The sequence below is a fragment of the Cavia porcellus genome, unplaced genomic scaffold (assembly GCF_034190915.1).
Source record: "Cavia porcellus strain 051 isolate PalLab524CR breed Dunkin Hartley unplaced genomic scaffold, mCavPor4.1 scaffold_20, whole genome shotgun sequence".
NCBI lineage: Eukaryota > Metazoa > Chordata > Mammalia > Rodentia > Caviidae > Cavia > Cavia porcellus.
In genome coordinates this window covers 56,470,422-56,496,403 of record NW_026947503.1, presented here as the reverse complement: position 1 = coordinate 56,496,403, position 25,982 = coordinate 56,470,422, and the positions used below count along the sequence as shown (strand labels likewise).

At 35.1% G+C, this 25,982-nt stretch overlaps 1 protein-coding gene and 1 non-coding gene across 3 annotated transcripts in view; one reads left to right on the top strand and one right to left on the bottom strand.

The window, feature by feature from the left end:
* Impact (impact RWD domain protein) overlaps positions 1–25,748 on the top strand; it is a 30,897-nt gene extending 5,149 nt beyond the window's left edge. The window contains exons 5-11 of one of the 2 annotated variants that reach the window (XM_013157224.3): positions 5,866–5,951; positions 10,144–10,266; positions 12,003–12,055; positions 15,864–15,937; positions 21,089–21,179; positions 22,494–22,628; positions 23,446–25,748. In XM_013157224.3, coding sequence (XP_013012678.1) covers positions 5,866–5,951; positions 10,144–10,266; positions 12,003–12,055; positions 15,864–15,937; positions 21,089–21,179; positions 22,494–22,628; positions 23,446–23,514 — 631 coding nt within the window. In that variant the 3' untranslated portion in view covers positions 23,515–25,748. Of the gene's footprint in view, positions 1–5,865; positions 5,952–10,143; positions 10,267–11,957; positions 12,056–15,863; positions 15,938–21,088; positions 21,180–22,493; positions 22,629–23,445 lie in introns of both variants that reach the window. The other variant, XM_003474107.5, reaches the window with a different exon arrangement.
* Positions 18,467–18,573, bottom strand: LOC111758085 (U6 spliceosomal RNA). The gene has a single exon (XR_002792320.1). It is a non-coding gene; the product is annotated as a U6 spliceosomal RNA (small nuclear RNA).
* Positions 25,749–25,982: the final 234 nt, after the last annotated feature.

Sequence of the window (25,982 nt, the reverse complement as noted above, 5' to 3'; positions counted from 1 at the left end):
CTTAAGAGTTGACATATTTTTTTCCTCCCTTCCTTTCATTCATTCAGCCATTGCTACATGGCAAGCACTAAATTAGATCCTCAGTACACATAGTTACCAAAACCAGAAGTAATCTCTTAATTTTCATGTCATTGAGAATTGATAGGAGAGGAGCTATTTCTGTTAACATAGTTAAAATGAATATAAAACTGCAGCTGTGATAGGTTCTACAGAAGAAAGATATGTGGTAGTGGGCTAATCGAATTTGAAACAAGACTTCCAGGAGGTCAGGGGGCAGGCAGCTTGTTTGACTGGGGGCTGAGTTAATTGGGTGAAGCCAGCTCCAGTGAGGCCACAGCATGTGTGAAAGCTCTTTGTACAGAACAGTGACGATGAGAATCAGTGGGAGGGAGAGAACACAGTGAGAGTGACTGGGACGGATAGGCAGGGAAAGTCCTATAGAGTTTGTAGACTAGATTAAGGGTTTGCATGTTTATCCTAAGAAAATTGGAAGCAGAATTTTAAATAGTAGAGTGCCCATGATAAGGTTGTCATTTTGAAAGACGTTTCTGTTTCTCTGTGGAGACTGATTGGAAAGGAGCAAGAATAGATATGAGAAATCAGTTAGGAGGCTAATACGTTAGTCCAGAGACAATATGGTTGATTTGGATTGATTTTAATAAGATATGTTAATTTGTTAAAACAAATAATCTCCTCAAGTACCTGTTTTTTTTTTTTTCTAAACTAGGAACTCCTAAGGAGTATTATGTTCTAGGTGGCCATCCCATTTGTACCATGAGAGTAGATACCCCTTTTGTGTCCTTGGGATCCAGGCCAGGTTTCTTTTCCTCCCAAAATATTTAATTAGAAAATGGTACATTGTTGTGGAATCCATTGTACTTGTTCCTTCTTAAGGGAAGTATGGTCTTTCTTGGGTCCCTTTTTAGTGATTTTGTTTACCCTCAGAAGGTAAGCAAATTTCATCATTTAAATGGTTTTTTTTTATGTCTGTTCACTAGCCACTACTACTTTTGTGCTCCTAACACACTTGTTTGTGTAATCTAATTATTATTTGTCAACTTTTCTTCCTTTAAAGTAGAATAAGAGCATAGTACTACAAATTTGTTCACCCTGACATCTTAATTATACATCTGAAGGTCATATTTAAGCTAGTATCTTAAATGACCTCTGTAACTTGCTGATATTGACCTCTTCTTTCTTTCTTTTGTTTTGGAGAAGCTTTCCACACGTAACTTCCATCATGTTATTCACATTCATCAGTTAGATTTTTTTCCTGCTCATGCACAATGTTACACACTCTGCGTTGGCTACCCCGGTACCTATTTCCTGTTCCCAGAGTTCTCCTTTTTGCTGAGAGATAGCATCCCTTGGTATACAACTTGCCTGTCTTCTTTAACTAGTTCAATTTTGCAAAGGTTCAAAAATTACAAAGCAGTTCTAAAGATGAAATATGAGTTATATTGTGTGCTTCTTAAAAGTGCTTGACTAACCCCAGTCTGATGGTATTATTTTTAAACACGTGATCTAAATAGAAATATGTGTTGTTTGGTGTATCTTTAATAGGTTTTTGTAACAAATTTTAATTACTGTTTCCATGTACTTCCAGCAGGAGGCAGTAGTAAAAATTATTGAACTTTAAAAATTAAACATACAAATGTGTGAATATAGTTAATGTTTATAGTTTTTACGATTCTAAATAGTGTAGCACTATACATTTTGGCATCATTTTGAGTGCTAGGTTTTATTTTTGCCTAGATAAGAAAATAATCTGTTGTTGCGACTTATGTAGGAAGGTAAGAAAGAAAATAGTTTTTTTACATACACATTTTATTGAGCATCTCCTATGTACTAACACTTCATTAGGAATTTCAGATTTACCAACTAAAATGAAAGGGCTGGGCATGTAGCCCATTAGTAAGAGCACTTGCTTGGCATGAGTGAGGCCCTGGGTTTGATCCCCAACATCACACAGGCACACACACAAATTAAGATGAGTGTGTACCAACACAGTGAGATGTTTACTGAGAAGTTTTGTCTAGGTGTTATAGTTGCTTTTTCTTTTCTTTTCTTTTCTTTTTTTTTTTTTTTGAAGTTTTAGCAGCACACTATCTCTGAACATGTGAATAAGACTGTCAGGGTGGATTCCACTATGAAGGTAACTTAGTGCATAGAGTTTACCAGGTAATCACTGACGGATTTTTCTGGTAGAGAGACCTGTGTGAGCAGCATCATGTGGATAAAGCAGTTGATGTCTTGAGAGTTTAGTGAATTAATGTTAGTGCTCTGTTACTGTAGCAAATTTGAGAGCTCAAGTCTCATAGTTTTGGAAATTCTAGTGTGATGAGTTGGCCCCATTTCTCAGACACAGCTCGTCATGGCAGGAGCATATGGCAGAGCAAAATCACATCCTGAGCCAGGGTGTAAGGAGAAGGAGGAAGGGCCTGGGGCCCACAGCACACCTCTCTGGGCACAGCCCCAGTGACCCGAAGACCTCCCACTAACTAGCCCTCATCTCTACAAGGTTCTGCCACCACGTAATAATACTATCTGGGGCCCAAGCCTTAACAGATGGGGCTTTTCTTTTTCTTTTTTGAGTGGGGAGGCAGTCATTCAATATCCAAATTATAGCAAGCAGTTAGCCATTTTTGTTGTTAGGACTGTGGGGAGCATATTATTCAATTTCATCCTTTTGAAAATGTGAGACCTGAAATTGGGATCAAGTGATTAGTTGACGTTATATAGCTTACAACATTATCCTGAATAGTTTTATTGTTAAGTCAACAAATATGAATATTGGAAAATGAAAGCTACAAATATTAGAGCCATAGGAAGAAACAGGATCAGAAGTAGCTTGACTTTATTTTGCTTATTCTACATTGGATTACTAATTAAGTTACTCACAAACTAGATCAAATAAAATACTCAAGTTGAAACAGATTTTGTTTCATACTGTTTTATTTAGTTCTTTTACCATAATTTGAATTTATAGATGAAAATCTAGCATCTCAGTCTATAATGAGTAGTACTTAAATTTTGTACCAGAGTTTTTAGTATTTGGCAAACTTCCTCCAAGGCCAATTGAAGGTGAACAGAGATTCACAAGGCCAGATTTTAACTAATGTCAATTTAATTGGGGATTGTTGCTATAAGAGATTTCATTAAGGTGACCAGAATTTAAAAACTAGTTGTTTTGGTAATAATCACTCCAAACTATTAGACAGTTAAAAAATAGAAAGAGAAAACATATACAGTAGTAACAATAATACTAAACTAAAAAAAAAACAAAACCAAACTTCTCCTCTTTTTGGTGCTATGAATTGGAGCAGGGAGTGCCGCATTCCCAGCCCTTTCTGTTTTTAAATTTTAATATGGTCTTGCAAGTTTGCCCAGGGTGGCCTCAAGCTTGATAACCTTCTTTTTCTGCATTAGCTTTCCAAGTAGCTGGATGTGTATCCCACGCCTGGCTTAGTGGAAGACTTTTGAAGCATAAAGGAAAAGTGATTTTCATCTCACCCAGGCAACCTCTTATGCACACTCTTGCTGCTTTACGTTGAAATTTCATAACAGTCTCGTTACACGCTGGCAAAGGAAGTAGTCAGCACTGATGCAGAGCAGACGTGCTGCTGTGTGTATCTGTGCAGGGAGCTGTGGGCTCGGAGAGAGGAAGCCTGAAGTGATTTCTTCTTTTTTTATTTTATTTTTTATTTCTTCCGTTATTGTGAAAAATTAATTATTAGTTGTAAAAATTCTTCTGTGTGTTGTTTTTAAAAAAGTGTTACTACAAAGTTACTGAGGGATGATTTTCCTGTCTTACTCTGTGGTTGTAAGGATTCACTGAGGTAATACTCCCAAAGCATATTTTACATGTCATCTGTGTAATGTGTAGTAAACACAGGTTTAGTAAATGCAGGTTATTAGGAAGGATGATGTTGATTTGAAGAATGTGATAGAATGAAATTAGAAAATAGAGCTATCTATAAAACTGTGATTTTGTTAGCACAGTGATTAAAAACACTGAGATCAGGAACCCAGTGTGTCATTGGCCAGCATCCCCCAGGGCAGCTCATAGTGGGTGATCTACAGGAGACTACTAAAAGATTTTTTGAGTACATTGAGATAGATTCACTTGAAAAGAAGTACTCTAAAGTTTTTCACTTTTTTCAAACCTAAAAGCTTGTTTTAAAATGTGTTATTTCGTGTTTTTTTTTTTTTTTTTTTTTTTTTTTTTTTTTTGGTACTCATGACCACGTACTTGCAAGGCAGGTGCTTATGCCGCTGAGCTAAATCCCTGGCCCCTAAAACGTATTATTTCTTATAAGCAGGAATTGTAAACATTTAGATTGCTTTAAACCTTGTATCTTGTGTGTCAGAAGCCAACTCTGAGAGTTCAAGCGGCTGACTTGCTGGTAGGGTAAAATGTATGGACCTGATCTTTGAACCACCTTGTCCTGGTTCTTGTTCTACCTGTTTACTGCTTATAAGGTGTTCTTGGAACAAGGTAATTGATCTCTAAGATCTTTCATTCCATGTGTTGGTATATATGTAAAGTATGTTTGAGTTCTTGCGCATACTCAATACATTTTACCTTACATTTTCTCAGTTATGTTAAGTGAGAAGAAAGGAGTGAGAATTGTTTAAAAGAAGTTCACAAAAAAAAAAAAAAAAAAAGGTGAGGGAGAGAGGCAGAGAGAAATTCAGCAACATTTTCAATTGGAAAAAACTTTTCCGTTGATGTCTGTTCTTTAGAAAAAGAAAGGTTACAAAGGGTGCATAGAGGTTGATTTTAGTGTTAGCAGTTATTTATGAGATAGGGTTTGAGGGCATCAAACTGTTAGATAACAGTGTGCGCTCTGTGTTTTGAAAGTTTCCTTTGCTGATGAGTGGTGATAAAGAGAATAGTTTTAAGGGAAACTTTATAAGAAGGAGATAAAGTGTTGCTACAAAATAGTGTGGTGATATGTTTGAAGCACATACCAAAACTCATCTAAAGTTAGAGTCATTCCCTAAAGAGTAGATACTTGACCTTTTATTTTATTGCTTTTACTGTTATTTAACATAACTGTGAACATGACTGTCAAACTCATGACACATTCTTGTTCTTAGTAGTCTTTTGAAATTAATTATCTGAGGCAGCTAAACATTATTTAGAATCAAATAGGCAATAGAATATTTTGTCAAAAACAAGATACAAATAAAGATAGTTATTGAACTGATTTTTCTTTTAGGTCTTACAAATTAACTCCCTGAAGGAGTTCTCCAAGTTTTGCATTTTTTTTTTTTAGTTGAAATAAGTATACTAAGTAACATGTATACCAAGTGGATGGTTTTAAATTATTTAAAAAGTTTAGAACATCAAGTGAAGATAGACATCAATACTGAGAATAAGGTGGATGTGGGGGCCCACGCGTAGGAGGCTGAGTCAGGAGGATTACCCTGATTTTGAGGCCAGCCTGACAACATTGTGAATTCAAATCGGCCTGAACTACATAGCAAGACTGTTTCAACCAGCCTCTCCACCAAAAAAAACCCCAAACTGAAGTTCTATCCACTGATAGAAACACCATCACATTTACATCTATGTAGTACATCCAGTTCAAGTTCAGAAATCTCCCCTCTGTGTTGTAACTCTTCTAGTTAAGTATGCTGTTAATTTTGGAGGAAATTGGAATTTTTAGTGTTGATATAACCTATTTATATTAAATACTCAGACACGAATGTTGCTAAACCTTATCTTTTCATGAATTTTTTGGGGAAAATTATAATTAGTTTTTTTATAATGTCTTGAACTGTAACTGTGTCTCTTATTTTTTTGAAACTGAGAAGGAAATTTTTTGAAGTAAATTTTTTCCCTTGAATTTTGTTTAGTGACAATATTGGTGAAAGTATTCTTTACCTGTGGGTGGAGAAAATACGAGATGTTTTAATACGAAAATCTCAGCTGGCAGAACCAGGTAAGTTTGAAGTCCATTGGTGTTCTTTTAACTTGTAATAATTGAATTTTCATATAGATATTCTAATTGAAATTTTAGGTGAAAATCTGTATTCTGGTTTAGAAGTTTCTCTGGAGTTCATTTAGATATATGATTGTGATAATTATTTCTATAGGGCTCAGCATCTTTGATTTCATTTTACACTCTTACAGTGTTTTAGGATGAATGAATTTGAGTCCAAAATCTGTTCTAATTGACTGGTAAGTTAATATGAACTTTGTAACTTTTCTCAAGACTCTATAAATAATCTATTTCAACTAGATATTAGCTTTAAGTGAATTTAGTATATATAGAAAAAGAACTTTGATCACTATTAAGTTAAGATACTACACTAAACATTGAAGTTGTCTTTTTCGGGAGGTATATAATTCACATGCCATAACTGTATACTCTTTTAAAGTGTACTTTTCAAGTGGGTTTTAGTATATTCCCAAAGTTGTAAAATCATTATTACTAATTCTAGAATGTTTGAAAATTGATATGTTGCTCTATTATTAATCTTTTATTGAATTGATTAGTGAATGACAGTATGGCAATTTCTAGTGTCTCCTGTTACTTTATTTTGCTCATCTTTGCTCCACTTACACAAAGGCCTTTTAAAAAGAAAATAGCTCCATTTAACCTGGTAATATTTCTAAGTAGTATTTTATTTATTGTTTCCACCAGTAGAATTATTTTCAAGGTGGGGTAAAAGAGAGATTAAAAAAGAACCCCAGGAGTTCATTTACAGTTATTTTAGAAATTTCTTTATAGGGAACCAATTACTTTGGACTCCCTTATCAAAATCAATATACATTTACAACTGATAGTAGTATATATTTTTTTCAGAGCATTTTATCATGTTGCTATAGAAACAAATACTTGTTTTGCTTCTATTAAATTTAAAGTGATAAGTGGCATAAAAGTATTCTAGACAGCACTTTGAAGCATTGTTTGGTAACGTTTCATGATCCATGTTCTGATTTTACTGTATTTCAAGGCATCTGTGAGAAAAGTGGTCTCAGAATTCTTAAAATACAATATTTGCCTTTCTAAGTTAGAATAATTGCAGAAATGGAAAGTATACCTGTAACAATTTAGGATTCTGAAAAATGTAGTCAGTGTACCTCTTACCAGTTTTTAAAAATTGATCTTAAAAATGGCATTTCTCCTTTCCTATCTATAATTATACATGGTACAGCCACTCTTCACATTTTAGGGTTATTAGTCTCTGTTATATAATTCAACATTTTGACTTTTTAGAAATTTAGTTTGGATTTTTTCTTCAAAATTGTTTTTTCCAGGCTTCATATTAAAAATGAAAGGATTTACTAATAATTATGAAGAACTATTAAAGCTAACAGCTGGATTAGGGATTGTCAAGAGAATTTTCTGCTCCAAGACATCTTATCAAGTAATTGATTTTTGTTTTTCTGTTGCATTTTAGTATAAAATTATCCTTTGTTTTATTTTTTCTAGAATAGAAATTTTAAATTTTGAAGGAATTATACAAACTACATTTTTAAAAAATGTGAAGTAGGTTTTTTCTTTCCTTTTTATTGCTACATGTTTGCAATACGTATTGAATACGCACATTGTGGGGACTTGGTGCTTACACAGGTAGCATTTAGTCCTTTTCAGTTCTCCTTTGCTCCCCGTTTTTCCCTCTCCCTAGATCCTCTTCCCATCTCTGAAAGGCCAGCCTCTCTGTTTCCTATTGTCCTATTATATGATCATATCATATACTAATTTTATTTTGCTCTCTAAATTATTTATGCTTTGGGCTTCTCATATAAGAGGGACTAGGTGATATTTAGCTTTCTGTGTCTGGTTTATGTTATTTGGCATTATAATCTCAAGGTGTATCCATTTCCTACACACAACTCAAATTTATCCTCCGTTATGGCTGAGTAGTACTCCATTACGTATATATTCTATATGTAGAACAAATTTTAAACTTACAGAAATAGTATAAAGAGCTCTTTCCTCACTCAAATTCCCTATGAATGTCTTACATAACTATTGTATAATTATTAAGAGTAGGAAACTAAGCTGAGCGTGGTGGCACATACCTGTAACTCCAGCTACTCTGGAAGTTGAGGCAGGAGAATTGCATCCTGGACAATTCAGTGAGACCATGCCTCAAAGTATAAAAGGGCTGGGACTGTAGCTCAGTGGTGGAACACCCCTGGATTGAGTCTGTGGTGCCACCCACAAAACAAAACAACAAAAAAGAATAGGGAGCTAACATAGGTGCGATACTTTTAAATACACGAAAGAATTTATTCAAATTTCACCAGTTATCTCATTAATGCTCTTTTTGTAGCTAAAGGACTCTATTTAGGGTTCTACATTCCATTTAGTTTCTCTCTTTCTCTGTCCCAGCCTGCCACCCTCCCTCTTTGTCCAGTGCTAGAGACTGAACGCAAGGCCTTCTCACTGAGCTGTATCCTCAGCCCGTTTTTTATTTTGAGACAGGCTCTCACTGAGTTTCTAAGTTGCTCAGGCTGGGTTCAAATGTGCCATGATCCTGCCGCAGCCTCTGAGTGCTGGGATTACAGGGCTGCACCACCAAGCCTTTCCTTCTAGTCTATAATCAGTTCCTTGTCCTCGTTAACCTTTATAACTTAGGTACCTCGGAAAAGTACTGATGATTTGTTTTGTTGATTACCTCTCAAGTTTGGCTTTGTCCTGTGTTTTCTAACAACTGGAGTGAAATTATCCATTTATGGCATGAATGCCACAAAAATGATATCATGTCATTCACAGTGCATCTTATCAAGATCATATCATATACTTTATTGTTGGTGATGTTTTCCTTGGTCCTTTGATTAAGGTAATATCGGTCAAAAGTCTCCACTGTGAAGTTACTATGTTGGGGTTTCCCAGAGAAACGGAATCATTAGGGCTGTGTGTTTCTGTGTACAGGCAGAGATTTATGTTAAGGAATTGACTTCCACAGTTGTGGAGGCTGACAAGTCCAGGATCTGCAGGGAAGGCCAGCAGGCTGGATATCCGAGGAAGAGTACATTGCATTCTGAGCCCAAAGATCGTCTGCTGAGAAAATAATGCCTTCTTCCTCCAAGGAGGTCAATCTTCTACAATTCAGGCCTTTGCTGATCAGCTGAGGTGATTACTCATATAATGAGTAATAATGAAGGCCAAAATGTTTTATTGAAAATCAGTTGATTTAAATGTTAACCTCATCTAAAAATATGTTCACAGAAACATCTAGAGTAGTGTTAAGCCAATTAAACACTAGTAAATATGGGTCCCATGGCCATTATCTGGGTACGGTGTAGGTTGGATGGCCTAGATGGGTAAAATTACCACCACACTTACTGTCCGCTCCCTATACTCTGAGCCTGCGCTGAGATTCCTGTTCCACTTTAAACTTTGGCCCATTTAGTAATTTTACCCTTCCATGGATCTTGTGAACAAAACAAGGGCTGATCAGAAAATATGGTGTGTACTTTTAAATTTTAAAATTTTATTACAATAAAAGGCACATTGCCAGTCAGTCACAAATAGTACTCACTTTGAGCACACTTACTCCATTGTTCCTGGCACTGACTGAAGCAGTTCTGGAAGTTCCCGTTCATGTTTTCATGTGGTGTGATAAAAAGTATGGTAAATGCTGCTGCCGAGTTCTGTCCAGTGGAAAGGGGGTCACAGAAGCATTACGACGTGTCCTCATCCACCTTATTGACATGATCTAGTACATATGACTTCTGGCTCCATTTTAAGAGTGAAAATGATTGTGAAAAACAAATGTATCAGTTTGAGGCATTGAGGCTGTCACAATAGTGCACTTAAAGACATTCTTGAATGAGAATTTCCAGAACTGCTTCAGAAAAGTGACAACAGTGGGATAAGTGTGTTCAAAATGAGGGGGAGTATTTTGAAGGGCATTAATGGTGATGGGTCTTTTAGTGTCATATTTAAAAAAATTAAACTGTGTGTTTTGTGATCACATCTCACATTTAGTCTGGTGGTGTTTGCTTAATGGTGATTCTCCAATCTTCTTCATTTTTTTCATTAGAATTCTATGGTGAGGAAGAGGAATTCTGGTTTCTTCTGTGGAAGAGTGGTGTTTAGTGATCAAGACTTAACCATTCCAGTGCAGTTTCTTACTTGTTTTATAGATCTCTTATAATGTCTCATGTCCACATAGGCCCAGTCGTAGAGAAGAAAACTGAAGAGGAAGACATTGAATGTGAAGATGACCTCTTTTTAGACTATGACCCAGAGAACCTATATAGAGCACTTGATTATGACTTTGGTGAAAATCAACCAGGTATAATGTTACTAACTAGTTTCTTTTGAGGAGTGAATCTATAGTATTTGGGATGGTATAGAAGTTTAGTAAACTCTGAAACTTAGCAAGTAGTTACTAGTTTTCAAGTAAATCAGATTCATTATGTTCTCTGTCTTTTATCTATTTGGATATTTTCCAGGTCTATCCAAATTCTCAATTAAAAGCAGAAATTTATTTATTTATTTTTACACTTTCTAGAGTTTTGATTTAATGATGGTAGAAACTGAAACTACGATAGGTTGCTAATGTTTTCAGTTCATATTCTGTTTTTTATTTCTATTTTGATATCCTCAACTACATCCCAATGTCTCAGGGTTAAATTTCAGTCTGTGCTCACACATACAAATACAGTGTTACTGTAAAAGAGCTCTGAGATTGCAGCTGCGGGAGTGAAAGCTGATGTCTTTTAGAGTTTAGTTTTCATTTCAGCAAATTTATTCTGTAGTAGCATTTATCTTATAAATAGGTCGATGTGATGACATCAGCTGTGTTTCTGTAGAAATGTATGTTCACGTATTCAGGTGAGGAATTGTCTGTGCCATTTTGCAGCAGCTTTTAAACAGTCTTCTGATAAAGGGGAGGATTTTGAGTGGGACTCCTGGTCTAGTGAAAGGAGCTGAAGGGGCGATGGAAGGGTTGGAGAGAAGATCCAGGCCTCCTACTTGTGCTTCACCCTGAGTAGCTATATTTCAGTCATTTACGTATTTGTTAGCTTTACAGGCTTTTGGGAAATAAGATCCACCAACTAAAGAAAAGGGGTGCAAATCAGGTGTAATAAATAGCACAGTCGGTCTATGTTCACCTTGACCTGCATACTGTGTTTGACTGATTACTGTGTTAGTTCAGTAATCAGAACCAGCTTGAGAAGAGGGAAGGAGCAGAGGAGGTTCCAGCATTCTGCAGAAACCTGGCTTCTTGTCTTGAATAGCTTTCCTTTCTGGTGAGACAAGTCGCACCAGCCAGAATGATTATGTTTCTCATCAGAGTTCAGGGCTGCTTGGTGATTCTTAAGGTTATTGAAGATGCAAACTAACCAGAAATTATGAGACTTTTAATGGAGTATCAGTTGGCTATAGTACTGATACATCTATTACCTGTAGCAGGGATAGTTTCATTAGAAGGTATTATATTGGGGCTGGGGATTTAGCTCAGTGGCATAAGTGCCTGCCTTGCAAGCAGGCAGTCGTGAGTTGGCCCCTGGTACCGGTAAAAACGAAAAAGACAAAAAAAAAAAAAAAAAAAAGGTATTATAATCATACAATTTAAAGTCATAGATTTCCCAACCCAGAGTCTGTCAACAGCATAATCGGTATGTAAGCTGTGGAATGTTAACAGCTGTCAATCTTTGTTCTCAAGACCCCTTACACTTCTAAAAAGTAAATATTGTATTAGACACTCTACCAATTTAAACTTCTGTAACAGGCCAGGATTTGAGTCCCAAACCTGCTGCTTTCACTGAGGGACTTTGGCAGGTGAAAATTATAAACTTCGTATTTTTACAAAATAGAAGATATTTTTATAAAATAAGATAGACAGCTGTTAATAACTGTTTTGGTTTAAATTTGCCATTTAATTTACATTTGTTTCCAAGTTCCCTTCCCTCCTTGCCAGGTTTTCAGTAGTTGACTGCAAGATTTTTTTAAAAATAAATTAATTCTTTAAATTTGTAGAAATAGAAGAATTACCTCCAATTGATCATGGTATTCCTATTACAGACCGAAGAAGTACTTTTCAGGCACACTTGGCTCCAGTAGTTTGTCCTAAACAGGTAAAGTTACTGTGTCTAGCTTACCGTTTTACTAAAGTGATTCAAATAAATGATTTTGTATTAATACTTTAATTTATACTCTTAGGTTAAATATTCCTATAAATTAAAAATCAGATGGGTGTAGCGACATCCTCTCGTAATCGTAGCAAGCCTCCCCTGTGGGATTCTGAGGCAGGAAGTTTACAAGTTCAAGTCCAACCTGATCCATTGAGTGATTTTAGCAAAAGATGCTATCGCAAAATAAAAAATAAAAATAGGTTGAGACTGTAATTCAGTACAGAGGCCCTGCGTTCAGTTTCCTTTATTGAAAAAAAAAATAACTAATCAAGTAAACTTCCAGGTTATTGTGAATCATGAAAGATACATTGTTTGTGTCACTACTTTCAAAATCATATCTAAACTCTGGTTGGGGCTTGGCTGTTCAGTGCATCTTTAAGAACTCATGCTATTGTAGGAGCCTGTAATACTTAATAGCTGGCAAAAGAAAATTATTTGTTTGTCATGTGGAAGTTGTATGAAACTAAGTCCATTTTGTCCCTGCCCATCAGAGAGCACAGTGGACAGATGTGTGAGCCAGCTGGGTCTTGCCTGCCTGAATTGCTCTTTACTTCTGCTTCCTGGCTTTTTTTTTTTTTTAATTTAAAAGGAAAAAAAAAAGAAAAAACAAAACAAGACAAAACAGTGTAAGGGTACAGTAATACAGGACTACAAAAAAAAAAAAAACAGTTAATAGATTACACATTGTCATCTTAGAAACAGTTGCTCAAGTCACAGGATCAAAGCATACAAAGTGGACATTCAACCAGTGAGACTGCAAACAGTTGTGTTCAGTGATCCAACAAAAACTCCGTAATATGGTCAGCTATCCTAACACACCTAAACACACTTGCAGTTGTATCCTTTAGAGCACTTTTTTTTTCCTCTTTTTTACAACAAAATTTACACATTTTGGGTTTTATTACTCCCACAGTTCTTATTACTCTCCTTTTGGAAGAAAACAAAATGAAATATGACAAAACAAAGCTGTCAGTCAAAACCAGGGATAGACATTAGTACGTGATGTAAAAGCAGAGTACAAGGTTATCAACAATGGTTACCATAATGTCACTTGCTTCCTTAAAAAGAATTGCCTATATCATTAGGTATAATTAAGTTGAACAAAACAGTACAGAACAAGTGCTTCCTGGCTTTTGTGACCAGGCTTATTCCAACCGAAGGATGTGATTGGAGTACATGAGAAATTATTCCTAGGTCTTTGCCTTTCTTCTTTCTTCTTTCAGTAATCTAACCCAGGCTCAACTTTATTGATTCGTGAGGCAGTTACATTTCTATATATAAAGTCAAATAATAGTTTTTGAAAAGCTCATTATTTACCACAGGTTTTAGGGATTAGTGTCTTGTTCTCTGTTGCCATGGTCCCCTCTAAACCTTTTTTCTTTCCTTTGTAGTGCTAGGGATCAAACCCAGGGCCTTACACGTGTGAGGCAAGCCCTCCACTACAGAGCTGAGCAATACTGTTATCCCTCTGCGCTTTCAAAGCCCTGACCATAAGGAATATAGTACTTTGTAGTGGGTGTTTATTCTTAGTCTCTGGGAGAAGAAGTTCTTCTCTACATAGACTCTTCAGAACCGCAGTGTTTCGTGCTGGGGTCTGGTCTTCCTGGCATTTGAGCTCATCCCAGGCCCTTGTTCATTTGCTAAGGTCCTTCTTAGATGTTCTGTTTTGAATCTGTTTATCCTTAATTCTCTTTCTGTTTTGTGTTGAGCACAGTCATTTAGACTATGCAAGCAGTGAAATAAATCTCAGAGGCCATTGTTTACTTTATTGATCAGGAATCTGAGAACCTGAAAGGTTAAAATGATAAACACAAGGCTGTACAATTTGTGAATCCGAATTGGTCTCTTGGATTCCAGCTCAGTTTTTCTCGTGCCAGTATTTCTTCTGTTCTCCTTGCCAGTTATAACCCTTTCTGAAAATCTGACCACATTTCTGTCTACTCCCCTCCAATTGTCCTTCACACATATATTCTGTTTATTTCCACTGTCTGTGAAGTAAACTTTAGGGACACATGGTGTTTGTGATACAGTCCTAGCTTCTCATTCCTGGCACATCTTCTGTCGTCTCACTCATAGGTTAAAGCGCCCTAAAACTACCTGAACCTTTCCCTTTTATCATCCCTAATAAGTTGCCAAATACACGATAGCTAGTAAAATTCAAATTTCAGATAAACTTTTGCACCAGACATGTCTATATCTATTTTTATGTATTCATTTTATATTTGTGTTTACTTATAGTGATGCATACCTGTTGGTTTATCTAAACTTCAAATTGGTCTGTATGTCCTTTATTCTTTGCTCTTTTATTTTTTTTTTAACTTTTTATCTGTACCAGGGATCGAATTCACGACCGCCTGCTTGCAAGGCATGTGCTTATGCCGCTGAGCTAAATTCCCAGCCCCTATGTCCTTTATTCGTATTTGCTAAGTCTAGTCACCATATCCCTGCATTTTTACATGCTGTTTCCTTTGAGTGGAATTGCTTCTTTGTGCCCCTTGCTCCGCCTTTCCTTTGTATTCATAACTGACACTTAATTTTATAAGACCTGGCTCCTGTAACCTATTTTCTTTTAATTTTTAAAATTTTATCTTAAAGAGAATAAAACCAAACAAAATAAAAGAGAATAAAGCCAATCAAAACAAAACAGTGAAAGTGATACAGGACTTCAAAACAAGATAATAGGAAATCAACAATGGCTACCATAATATATCTTGGTATCTTTGAAATAGCTGCCCATGCCATCAGATATAATAAAACAAAACAAAACAAAACAAAACAAAACAAAACAAAACACAATAAAACCAAATCAAACAAAATAGTGAAGACATTACAAGACTTTATAACAAGTTAATAGGGAATGAACAGTGGCTACCATCTTCAGAAGGAAATCCCCTGTAGTTGCTGTACTATATATTGCTAGCCTCTAAATAGATGCTCAGAATATTGGCTTTAGGCCTGCAAAGTCAGACACTATTAAACACTGTAAGTGTTCAATTGCCTTTTTTACTTCAGTAATTATCATCTCAGCCTGTGTTTCTCTGGATCAGCCAGTTGCTTATGGGTGTGGAGGACTCTTCTTAAAGTCTCCCAACCTGCGCGTCAGCTGCCTCACAGGAAGGGGTTGGCTTCTTGTTCCTCCTCTTGGCCCACAGGCCTGCCACTGGCTCACAAGAAGGGGTTGGTTTCTTTCTTTTCCCAGCCCTCTGACCTCCTTTACCTTGATGCTTTCTGCTTAACTTTCCTAGAAAGTTTTGGTTATACAGCATTTGAGACATATCATTAGTGTGAAGCTACTGCATTGAATATATATACATTTGGTAGATTTCAGAGTTAATTTTCAGAAATTCTTACATTTACATTTCAAATTCTATGTACGAGCAACACATTTCAGTAAAAGTAGGGTCATTTTTATACCAGCTTTTTTTGAGACAAGTTTTTACTATGTAGTTTAGGCTGTCCTTAAACTCACTATGTAGCCCATAGGGGTCTTGAACTCAATGATCCTCCTGCCTCAGCCTCCTAAATGCACTGGAATTATAGATGTGCACCATCACGCCTGAGACTTTTGTACCAATTGAAAGCACCTTTGTGTGCTCCTAAAATGAGGAGAAAATTTTAGAAATACTCTTTCAGAGTGTATAGACCCTTTAAATGACTGTTTATACCAATATGCTTTAAGATTTTTTTTTAGCATCTGTTAACTGGAAATAAAAAGCGTAACTAGCTTATTTATATTACTGCTGTTTTTAAGGTGAAAATGGTTCTTGCCAAGTTGTATGAGAATAAGAAAATAGCTAGTGCTACTCACAACATATATGCCTATAGGTAAGTGATTACCACATGTTTTGGAATATGCAGTTTGAAACATGGGTTGAGAAATGTGTAAATTTTAAAAATGAGGTACATGTTTTTCCTTTGTAACAGCAACAGAATATTTGGAAAATGCAGAAAAAAAAAAGAATTGAAAAGGAAATTGAACATTTTCTGTATTAAATGTAACATAATATTTTGGTGTATTTTTTGTCTTTTCTAAGGAAATTTTATTTTTTTCAATGCGTTACCCTGTACCCTTCTATTTTCTTTTTCTTTTTCTTTCTTTCTTTTTTTTTAATCTCAACTTGTGAGAATGGATACCCATCTATTTTCTCAACTTAACAAAAGTGTTTTCCCAAAGGTACTTGTCAAGTACATTTTAATGGGTATCTATTTGTTGAGGGCTCCACAGTTTTGGATTATTACTGCCGGCTACGATCTATTTGCTTCAGTTTCTTTTTTGAAATGAAATGCAAATAGAATAAAAGAAAGAAAAGTTATGATATCAAAAATTTTGAGCATTTTTGAAATTCTTGATATATATTGCCAAATTTTTCCAAAGAAGTTTTTAAAAACAATTTGTTTTCCCATCAGCAGTGAATTTAGAGTACTTGTAGTTTGGAATATTAAATTCTTTATGTTAGTCTTTGCTGATTTGTAAAAGAAGGGCATTTTTAAAAAAAATGCAAAATAATGAGACTTAAGAACATAGGTAAGCCTAACATTAAACAGAATGCAGATAAGAGGAACTTGGTGTGAATTTAAAATGGAGAGTTGGACTATTTGTAAAATCTAGGCTATTTGAAAATTCAATTTTAAATAAAAAATCATTTTGGATAGGTGAATTTTTTAAATATTCTTAAGTGTCAAGTATACATAAAAACTACTTACTTAATTCTCTTAACAGTGTTGAGTGGAATTTTAATGTATTGTCAGTGAGTCAGGGTCATTGGTAAAAAATGAGGGATTAGATGCCCTCGATGATGGAGATGTGCTATAAAAATAATAATTGTCATATTCTTTGATTCTCCATGTTTATTGAGTACATATTCTATGTCAGTAGTTTATAAAAATTCCTATTTCAGCAGTTCTACCACTGAAGAAAGGTAAGCTTTTTAATGATCTTGCAATCATTAACTAACATCTGAATTTGATAATATAGTGTCACTTATCTCTTTATTTCAGTCTTAGGTGCTTAGTTGGTTACAACTGTAATAATCTTGTGCGTAATTTTGACTAAATAATCAGCAAGAAAAGCCAAACAATATGCTAATTAGTCAGTTTTGAGCCCCAGATTTGGGCTTTCAGTGCAGTTCTTCCAAGTATTTTTATAGTCTTTCTTTTCTGCCCATCTTATTAAGCCATCAGCTGTTGTTTCTCAAAGGTGTTGTCATCGTGACTGAACTAGTGATCCCCCTTCTATGTAATTAATGCTTAGGCACAAAAGAACTGAGCTTCTCAGAACTGTGTATCAGTAAGCCCACAAAGGCACAAAGTGGGGGTTTGTGGGACCTCACCAGGATAAAATAAGTGAGCTTTGTTGGGAGCATAGACTCTGAGTTACGCATTTTGAATGCTTAGAGTCTTCCTAAGGTTGCTTTCTGGTACTGGGCTGTGTTCTTGCTTGGGATTGGTGGGTACTTTTCAGGCTACTGGTACACACTGCCCTTGGATGCTTCCTGGAGTGTGAGGGAAAGGTTAGTGAAAATTTCTGTGGGTTCAATTTTATTTTCTTAATTTAACACTATTTCTTCATTGTTCCTTAAATGTATGGTGTTAGATTATAATTACAACCCTAATCTAAACCAATTCTTTGTGTTTGCCTTAAATTTGTCATGTAGAATTGTATTAATAGGACTTTTTCTTAAGTGAAGTCAACTGAATGATTATAGAGCTTGCTCATAGTAGGTGTTCACGTGAATAAATGAGTAAATGGATGTAAAGATGGTGAAAAATTGAATTAATAAATGTAACAGCTAAAATATAATTAACATAATGATTGAGGTCTATAGATGAGTGATTTTAGGCTTATAGTTTACATAGTTTTCAGCTCTTTAAAATATTTCTTTTTTACTAGTACACATGTTTGCAGTACATAATGATTACATTTATTGTGTGGGGAGTTTGTACATGTACCTAACACATCTCAATTCCTTTTTCATCCCTCCATACTCACTTCTACTTTTGTTTCCCTTCTTTGCAGAAGCAGTAATTCCATTTTTTCTTCAACTCACTCTTTCTCTCTCTCCCTTTTCCTTTTTGAGACAGGATCTCACTATGCAGTTCAGGCTGGCCTAGAGCTCACTTTGTAGCCCAGGCTGGCTCAAACTTGCACAGATCCTCCTGTCTCAGCCTCCCAAGTGCTGGCATTACAGACGTTCACCACTATGCCTGGCTTCAATTCTCTCTTTAAACCTCTTTTCCCCTCTTTCCCTCCCTGTTTCCTCTGTGTTTTGTTCCCCTTTCTATTTGAAAGAGGTCTCCCTACTTCCTATTATCTCTTATATTGCTCTTTATTTACAAGTTTGGGTTTTTCATATGAGAAATCATCTGATACTTAAACTTGTGACACCTGGTGCAGAGGCCATGCTAATCTTCTCTGTATTGTGCCAGTTGTTAGTGTGTGTATGTGCTGCCAAGCCCAGCACAAATTTTCAGCTGATTTGCATGATACTATTGTAGGAGCTCAAGCAATCCAGTAGATGGTGTGCCTTAACTGGTGGGAGAGATCTGGCCTTTCACTCACCAAATTTATTTTACCTCAGTGTTGCTCTGCATCATTATTCTGAATACCAACTTTCCAGATATCATAAATGGGTAAAAGTTCTATGATTTACCTCTAATGCTGATTACCTAAGAGACTTTTTTTTTATTTAGAGAAAGAATAAAACAGAAAAAGGGTAGAAATAATGCATAATTTCAAAGAAAATATAAACAGTAAGAAATTGCTAGTTGATAATTACATATGGTCCACTTACAAATAGTTGTTCAAGTTACAAAAGTGAAGAATACAAAGTAGACATTCAAACAGCGAGACTGCAAGCAGTTTTGTTCAACTATGCAACAAAAACTTGCAATATGATTAACAATCCTATACACTTAAACATACATGCACTTATCCATATCTTCATTTATGTTAAGGTTAAACAAACCAAATCAGGCTAAAATCACTCTGAACAAAGAATAATAGTATTGCTGAATTTCACATCATGACACTACAGGATCAGCACTGGGTACTGTAGTATCGCTTTTTCTTCAGAGTATTTGTTCATTTCGTCATGTGTTGTAAGATCAGTTCTCATAAACTGTTTATAGGTTCTACGCATTCATGATTCTCTACATGTATTTCTTTTCTTTTCTTTTCTTTTTTGGTCTTTTTCTTTTTTATCAGTACCAGGGATCGAACTCACGACTGCCTACTTGCAAGGCAGGCGCTTATGCCGCTGAGCTAAATCCCCTCTACATGTATTTCTATCCTTTCTATATTAAAGGGAGAAACAAAAAAAAGCAAGATAAAACAAAACATATTCCTATAAACACATGAAATGAAAAAATATAAAACCACAGTACAAAGTGTTCTACAATGGTTAATGTGTTGTCTCTTGTTATCTTCAATAGAATTGTCTATTTCATCAGGCATTGTATAATTGAATATAACAGTATATAACAATATTAATAAAAACAATATATTGCAGATAGTATAAAACTTCAAAAGCAGGTAATAAGCCAGAATGGCTATTGTAGTGAATCTTGTCATCTTCGGTGTAGTTGCTTATACTCTCAACTTGATACTATCAATCATAACAGATTTGAATAAATTCTGTCGATATTGGTTTGTTAGATTCTTTTGCCTATACTTGGGAAATTTTCCTTAATTATTTCTGTGAATAGCCTTTGCATTTCCTTTGTTTTACTCCTGCTTCTTCATTCACATTATTGAGTTATAGATCCTCTTGTTGTCTTCTAGTATTGTTACTGCCTGTTTCCTTGTTATTTTTAAGAGATTTTTCCTTTCATGATTACACATTGCAAATCTGTCCTCCAGTTTGAATAATCTATCCTTAGTTTCTTTCAAGCAGTTTTGCCAGCTTTCAATGGAGTTTTTATTTCCTGGTAATCTCTTTGAACCTGTTTCATGTATTCTAGGTTTTCTTTATATTCTTCATCAAATGTTTCTCTCCTTTTTTTGTGTTTTTCCATTCTTTTGTCTGTGTCTTCTTGAGATGTGCTTAGCATTTCTTTTATTATCTACTTATATCTTGCTTTACTTGATTAAATATTTCACTTTTGAGCTTGTCTATGAGATCCTGAAGATCTCTCTTTATGTCCACTGATGCCGTGTCTTGATACTGCATGTTTGCTGCCCTCAGTCTACCTACAAGACATTTTAAAAAGAAATAAATTTTTATTCAGATGAGGAAAATAGAGAAATGCTTGATGGCTAAAGTAAGATGAGAAAAAAGTAAAATGGAATAATTTATTGTAGTGTCCACCATGTTTATGTGATTTTTGTTTCTTTCACTGGACCTGAGGCTTTTTAAATGTCTTTATTTGTACATATTTGTTACACTGATGAATGAATTTCCTTTTGGCAGACTTTGTATGTACACATAATACACTTTAGTCATTGTTGCCTTCCCTAACCACTTTGTCCACTTTCCTCCCCCCCCACCCAGTTTCACATTTTTTTTGATGGGGTGGAGTTTGATGTGTATAATATATTTTGATTTTATTTATCACCCAGATCTTAGGCTCTTTGAAAATATGGGTACACCATGTATTTCTTTTTATATCATTTCATAGCATTTGTTATTAAAATGCTCATAGATAATATTTTCCCAACAAGTACTATCCAATGACTGCTTTTTATTGCTTCATAGCTTCAAGATTAAATAAAGTAAAGTAAATATCAGCTATGCAGTAAAGGAGAAAACAGCATTTCAAGTGGTATAAAGGACACAACTTTGATTCCTAGCTTTTTAAAATATAAAAAGAGGAAACATACTGGATAACAAATCATACATGAAAGTACAGCTCATAGAGTTCAAGAAATTTTTTCAAGAGCACTGATTTCGGAAGTAATCAAATGGATTGCACAAGTACTGACTGAGAACCTTCATACCTAAGTCTCGCGGCGTAACCCCATTACATGTGTGTTTTTAGGATCTATTGTGAGGGTAAACAGACCTTCCTGCAGGACTGTGAGGATGATGGGGAAACAGCGGCTGGCGGACGTCTCCTCCATCTCATGGAGGTAGGTGCGGGTCAGCACTGGATCTTCTACATGAGCCATAAAATTTCTCAACAAAGCAGAGCTCCACTTAGAAATCAGTGCATCAGCTAAACAATATAACATTATATTATTTAATTTAGTTAATAGGTAATTTTTAAACATTGAGTAGAAATTTTAACCTCTGGTTATGAAGTAGAAAGCAAATTGTTAATAACATGCTTAAGTTTTCAAGACATGGACAGTTGAAGATTGGCTTCAACTTTGGGAAAACTTCTCTTTCTTTCTAATTTCTGGTTTTTTTTTTAACCATTTCCTCCTCTTTCTCTTTTTTCTTTTTTGTTCTGTCTTTGTGGAACTTCTGTTGGTTGAATATTAGAACTTCTGGACAGAGCCACAATTTTTACAAATAAATTGTCTGTCTTGTGTTTATGTTCTGATGCATTTTCTTGATTGTCTTCTAAAATTTATATAGAACTTTTGAATATGTTTTAACAATCATGTGTTTAATTTTCAGGAGTTATAAAAAATTGTTCTTCATTTTTCTTTTTCATAGAATCCTATTCTGGTTTTTTGGGTACAATATCTTCCAGAGTTCCTTGTGTATATTAAGCAGTTTCTTTTTTCAGATGGTTCACCTTAAATTTTTCCTGGTCCATTTTAGTTTATCTTGTCCTTTCTCTTTCATGCTGCTGGATTTTCTTCATCTGTCTGGTGATCATTGATTGTCTATTAATTTTAAGAATGGATTATTTTTACCCTAAGGTAGTGACTATGGTTTCTTCTGCTATTTTATGTGGAGCTTTGTTTTTTCACTAGAACTTTCCTTGGATAGGAACTCTAAATGTAGGTCAGGCCTACATACTGGTGGCCTTCATTTTAAAGGCAGCCTTTGGTAAATGTCAGACTCATGAAGACCTTATTGGTAAGCACCAGCGATTACTCGTGAAGACCCTATTTTCTCCTAGAAGTTTATTCAGAAGCAGATTTTTTGTTATTGTTGTTTGGCCCAGTGGCAAAAGAGTGCTTAAACTGAGTTCTGGTCAAAGTCACCAAGAACTAGAACCCTCCTGCATGTCTTGCTTTCATTCTACCAGCTTGCCATAAAGTGGAATCTGAGGGTACCAGGACACAGTGTTGGTTTCCAAATTCCCTCCTACTCTAGTATTTTCCCCCCTGAATTTTTAGTAATCTCACTCAGTGCATACACATAAGGTTGTACTAAAGTCTACTGGGAAATTTTATGTGCAATTTTGTGTATGGGTTACTTCATTCTCCTTTACAACTTATATTTATACATGTTTTTTGTATTTTATTTATGCTTCTGAAAAATAACAGATTTTGAATGTAAGGAATGTCATGGTGGTAGTGTCACGCTGGTATGGCGGGATTCTGCTAGGACCAGATCGCTTCAAACATATCAACAACTGTGCCAGAAACATACTAGTGGAGAAGAACTATATCAGTTCACCTGTAAGTGACTGTTGATACTATGTTGAGAGTTTTCTTATCACTGCCTGTGAAATTATAAAAAGAAAATTAAAACTGAATCAGTGTGTTTGTGTAGTACATGAGTCAAACCTTTGGATTAGGAAGCTTGAAGCTCAGGCTTTGGTCAAAACTTTGACTGGACAGGCATGTGACCTTGGTTAGATTGCTTCATCTCTTTGTATCCTGCTGTCACAGGTTTAGAGAGTTTATGTAAAAAATCCTGTAAAGACCAACTAGATTGTATCCCCTACAATGCGGCTCAGAGAGATTATAGTTGATGTTATACTGGACAGTTGTCCTTTTTATTTTTTAAATTTTTATTTGTACCGGGGATCGAACTCATGACCTCACACTTGCCAAGCAGGCACTTATGCCACTGAGCTAAATCTCCAGCCAACAGCTGCTCTTTAAAAGTCTACAGAAGTCTAGAATTTTCTGCTATTAGTGCCAAAACATTTACCCTTTCCCTAGCATGCATTTAGATGCTTACTTCATTTATACTTTGAATTTATGTTTGAAGCATGTTTATGTCTACTTTATTTAAACTTTATTGCCTTGAGAAATAGAAATGGATTAAATAATACTGAAATTGTTCAAGCATAATTTTTCTAGATAAGTATTTTTCTTAATTATCCTTATTATCTTGAAAATGTTATTGTGGATTGTGAGAGTGCTATTTAAGACACTTATAAAAGCAATTGCACCATTATATATGGAGTGTGTGGTTAGATACACACTTTTGTCCTAATAGAATTGGGAGATACTGTGTTGATTTGTGTTTTTTGTTTTTGTTTTTCAGGAGGAATCATCTAAAGGCTTGGGAAAGAACAAAAAAGTAAAAAAGGATAAGAAGAGGAGTGAACATTAATACTTGAAACTGCACGAAAGATTACTCTGCCTATAAAATTACATTCCGCAGTCATCAAGGATATGTTGTACAGAGAGCGTATCCCTGACTGCTCCACTCAGCTAGATCATCGTGGACACCAGCATTATCTTTTCTTCTTTGCTTTTATCGTCTGCCAAAAATAAGTTATGATATATTCGTGTGTGTTGTGAGCTTATTTAGGAGAACTAGTTTGAACTTAATCACTGTTTCATCTGATTTTAGGAAAGGAGCAGTTGCCCAGGGCAGTGCCTGAATTAACTGTCCATTTCAGTACATGTCAAGTGCCTTTGTTAGGTGGGGAAGAAATGTCTCCTGAGGAAAATAAATACCCGATTTCTTGTCATAGAGATTCATTCTCATGTCCTAAATGAATATTGCCTTTTATTGCTCTTTATGGCTTATTGGAATAGGAGCTCATTGAAGATTGATTTTGGAGAGTTTTTTCATGCAATTTTGGTTCATAAGTATGTCACTTTTCATTTTATACTGTTCATCATTGAGTAATAGATGAAGTGAAATCCAGGAGTACCCATCTGCGGTTATGTGCTGACCTGGTAATTCATCTACTATATTTGTTAGCCTAAGTGTTATGCCTCAGTTTCTGTCACAAATTGATGATTATGAAATACCACAAAGTGATTTTCTAGTCTCTTTTTTGTTTAATTCATATAAGTAAAACAGTGAACATGGAATATCAGTAGGCTTTCTCCACCCCTGAAATGTGTTCACGTAATGTTCAGGTCTCCTATAACAACCTGGAAGTACCTTTCTTGTGATTTCAAAAAGAAGAGGAACACATCTCTTGATTGGAAAAACAAAGAAATCCTTTTTTTCACCACTCTTAGCAAATCTTCCTTTTTACTAGTATTTTGTGTTTCATCTGCAAGTTACTTTTAGGCCTCTAGGTAATAAATTAACCTTCAGGATATAAGAAGTCATGAACTATTTCATTTCCAGTTTAATTGCAAGTCGTTTTTAAAGGCTACCAATTGGTCACAGATGTGTCTGCAGTTTTCTTCCTACAGGAGAGAGCAAAAATTAGGAGGCAGTTTGGGGGTCCTAGAGCATAGGCAAATATTATTCTTTTCCCCTATGTTTTATCTTTAAAATATCTATTATCCAGATCCAATATTCTTACTTGGCATTTTTAATAAGAATCTAATAGCTTTACGTGATGATGTATTTTATGACATGAAATGTTACTTTTCAGCATTTAACATTGCAAATCATTAAGAGCCACAGGATGACCAATATATATTTGGAGCACTTAATTTCCAACAAATGTGAAATATGTGCTACACTAACTATTAAAGAAGTTAGAGGCCATTTATTAACATTAAAGTAATTTCACAATTTTGACTTCAAACTTGTGACAGGTGATAGAAAACAGTAAAAATTTGATGTTGCAGAAAAAGAAATGCAAGTTAATTTTTCTGCCACATCAAAAATATTTTCCTTGCTGTTTAATGCAGCATTTGAGTTCTTACAGGAAACATCATTTATACCTATGATCTCATTTTTCGTTTCTTAAAAAATCTTACTTTTTGCTTTTTATAAAACTACTAGCCATGTTTTTTTAAATTAAAAAATACTAGTTTTCTTTACTCAAAGTCAGTTAGCTGGTAACCTAAGAGTCAAAATTCTCCAGTTTTGAATCCTGAGTTATTTTGTACTCTGCCTCTAGTGAAAATGCTAGCTAATGACTGCTTTTTATTTCTTTTTTCTATTTAGCATTTCTCTAAAATAGAAATTTCCCCATTCTCTAAACTATAATTTTCTACAACCAGATCCATTCTGTGGTGTATTTTATAGTATAAACGCTCTATATAAAAAGCAGGTAGAATCTACTTGTTAAATGGGAATAGCAGCAGCTGCATCAGGAGTGTGCTGTGGAGGTGAGTAACCTAAAGCAGCCTATGTGAAGAGAAGTGTATCACACTAATCGTAACCAAGGAAGAAGGGTATAACACAAATACTGTTTTCAGGGCAGGTGAAACATTGGGAAGAGTACATAACCCACCATAGAGATAACCATTGTAAACATTTGATATGTACATTTATTATTTTTGTATGCATGATTTTTGTATATATGGCTATTCTTTCCACAAAAATGGTATTAGGATGTATATACTATTTTATATGCTACATATTTCATATAGAGGTATATTGTTAACATTTTTCCATGTCAATAAATATGGCTTCTAATGGCTTAATTTCTTATGGCTGTGTTGTATTCTGTCTTCTGGGGTGTGTCATACTAATATCCCAGTTACTTTCCATTTTTAAGTTTTTGTTCATAATCTTTACTTTTTAATTAAAAGTTTTATTGGTGTGTTTTATTGGTATGTTTATTGGTGTATAATATATTCATACCACACCTTGATCTTTTATCGTCCCCTATGTACCCTCTCATCTTTCCCCATACCCTGATCCCTGTCCCCCTCTAC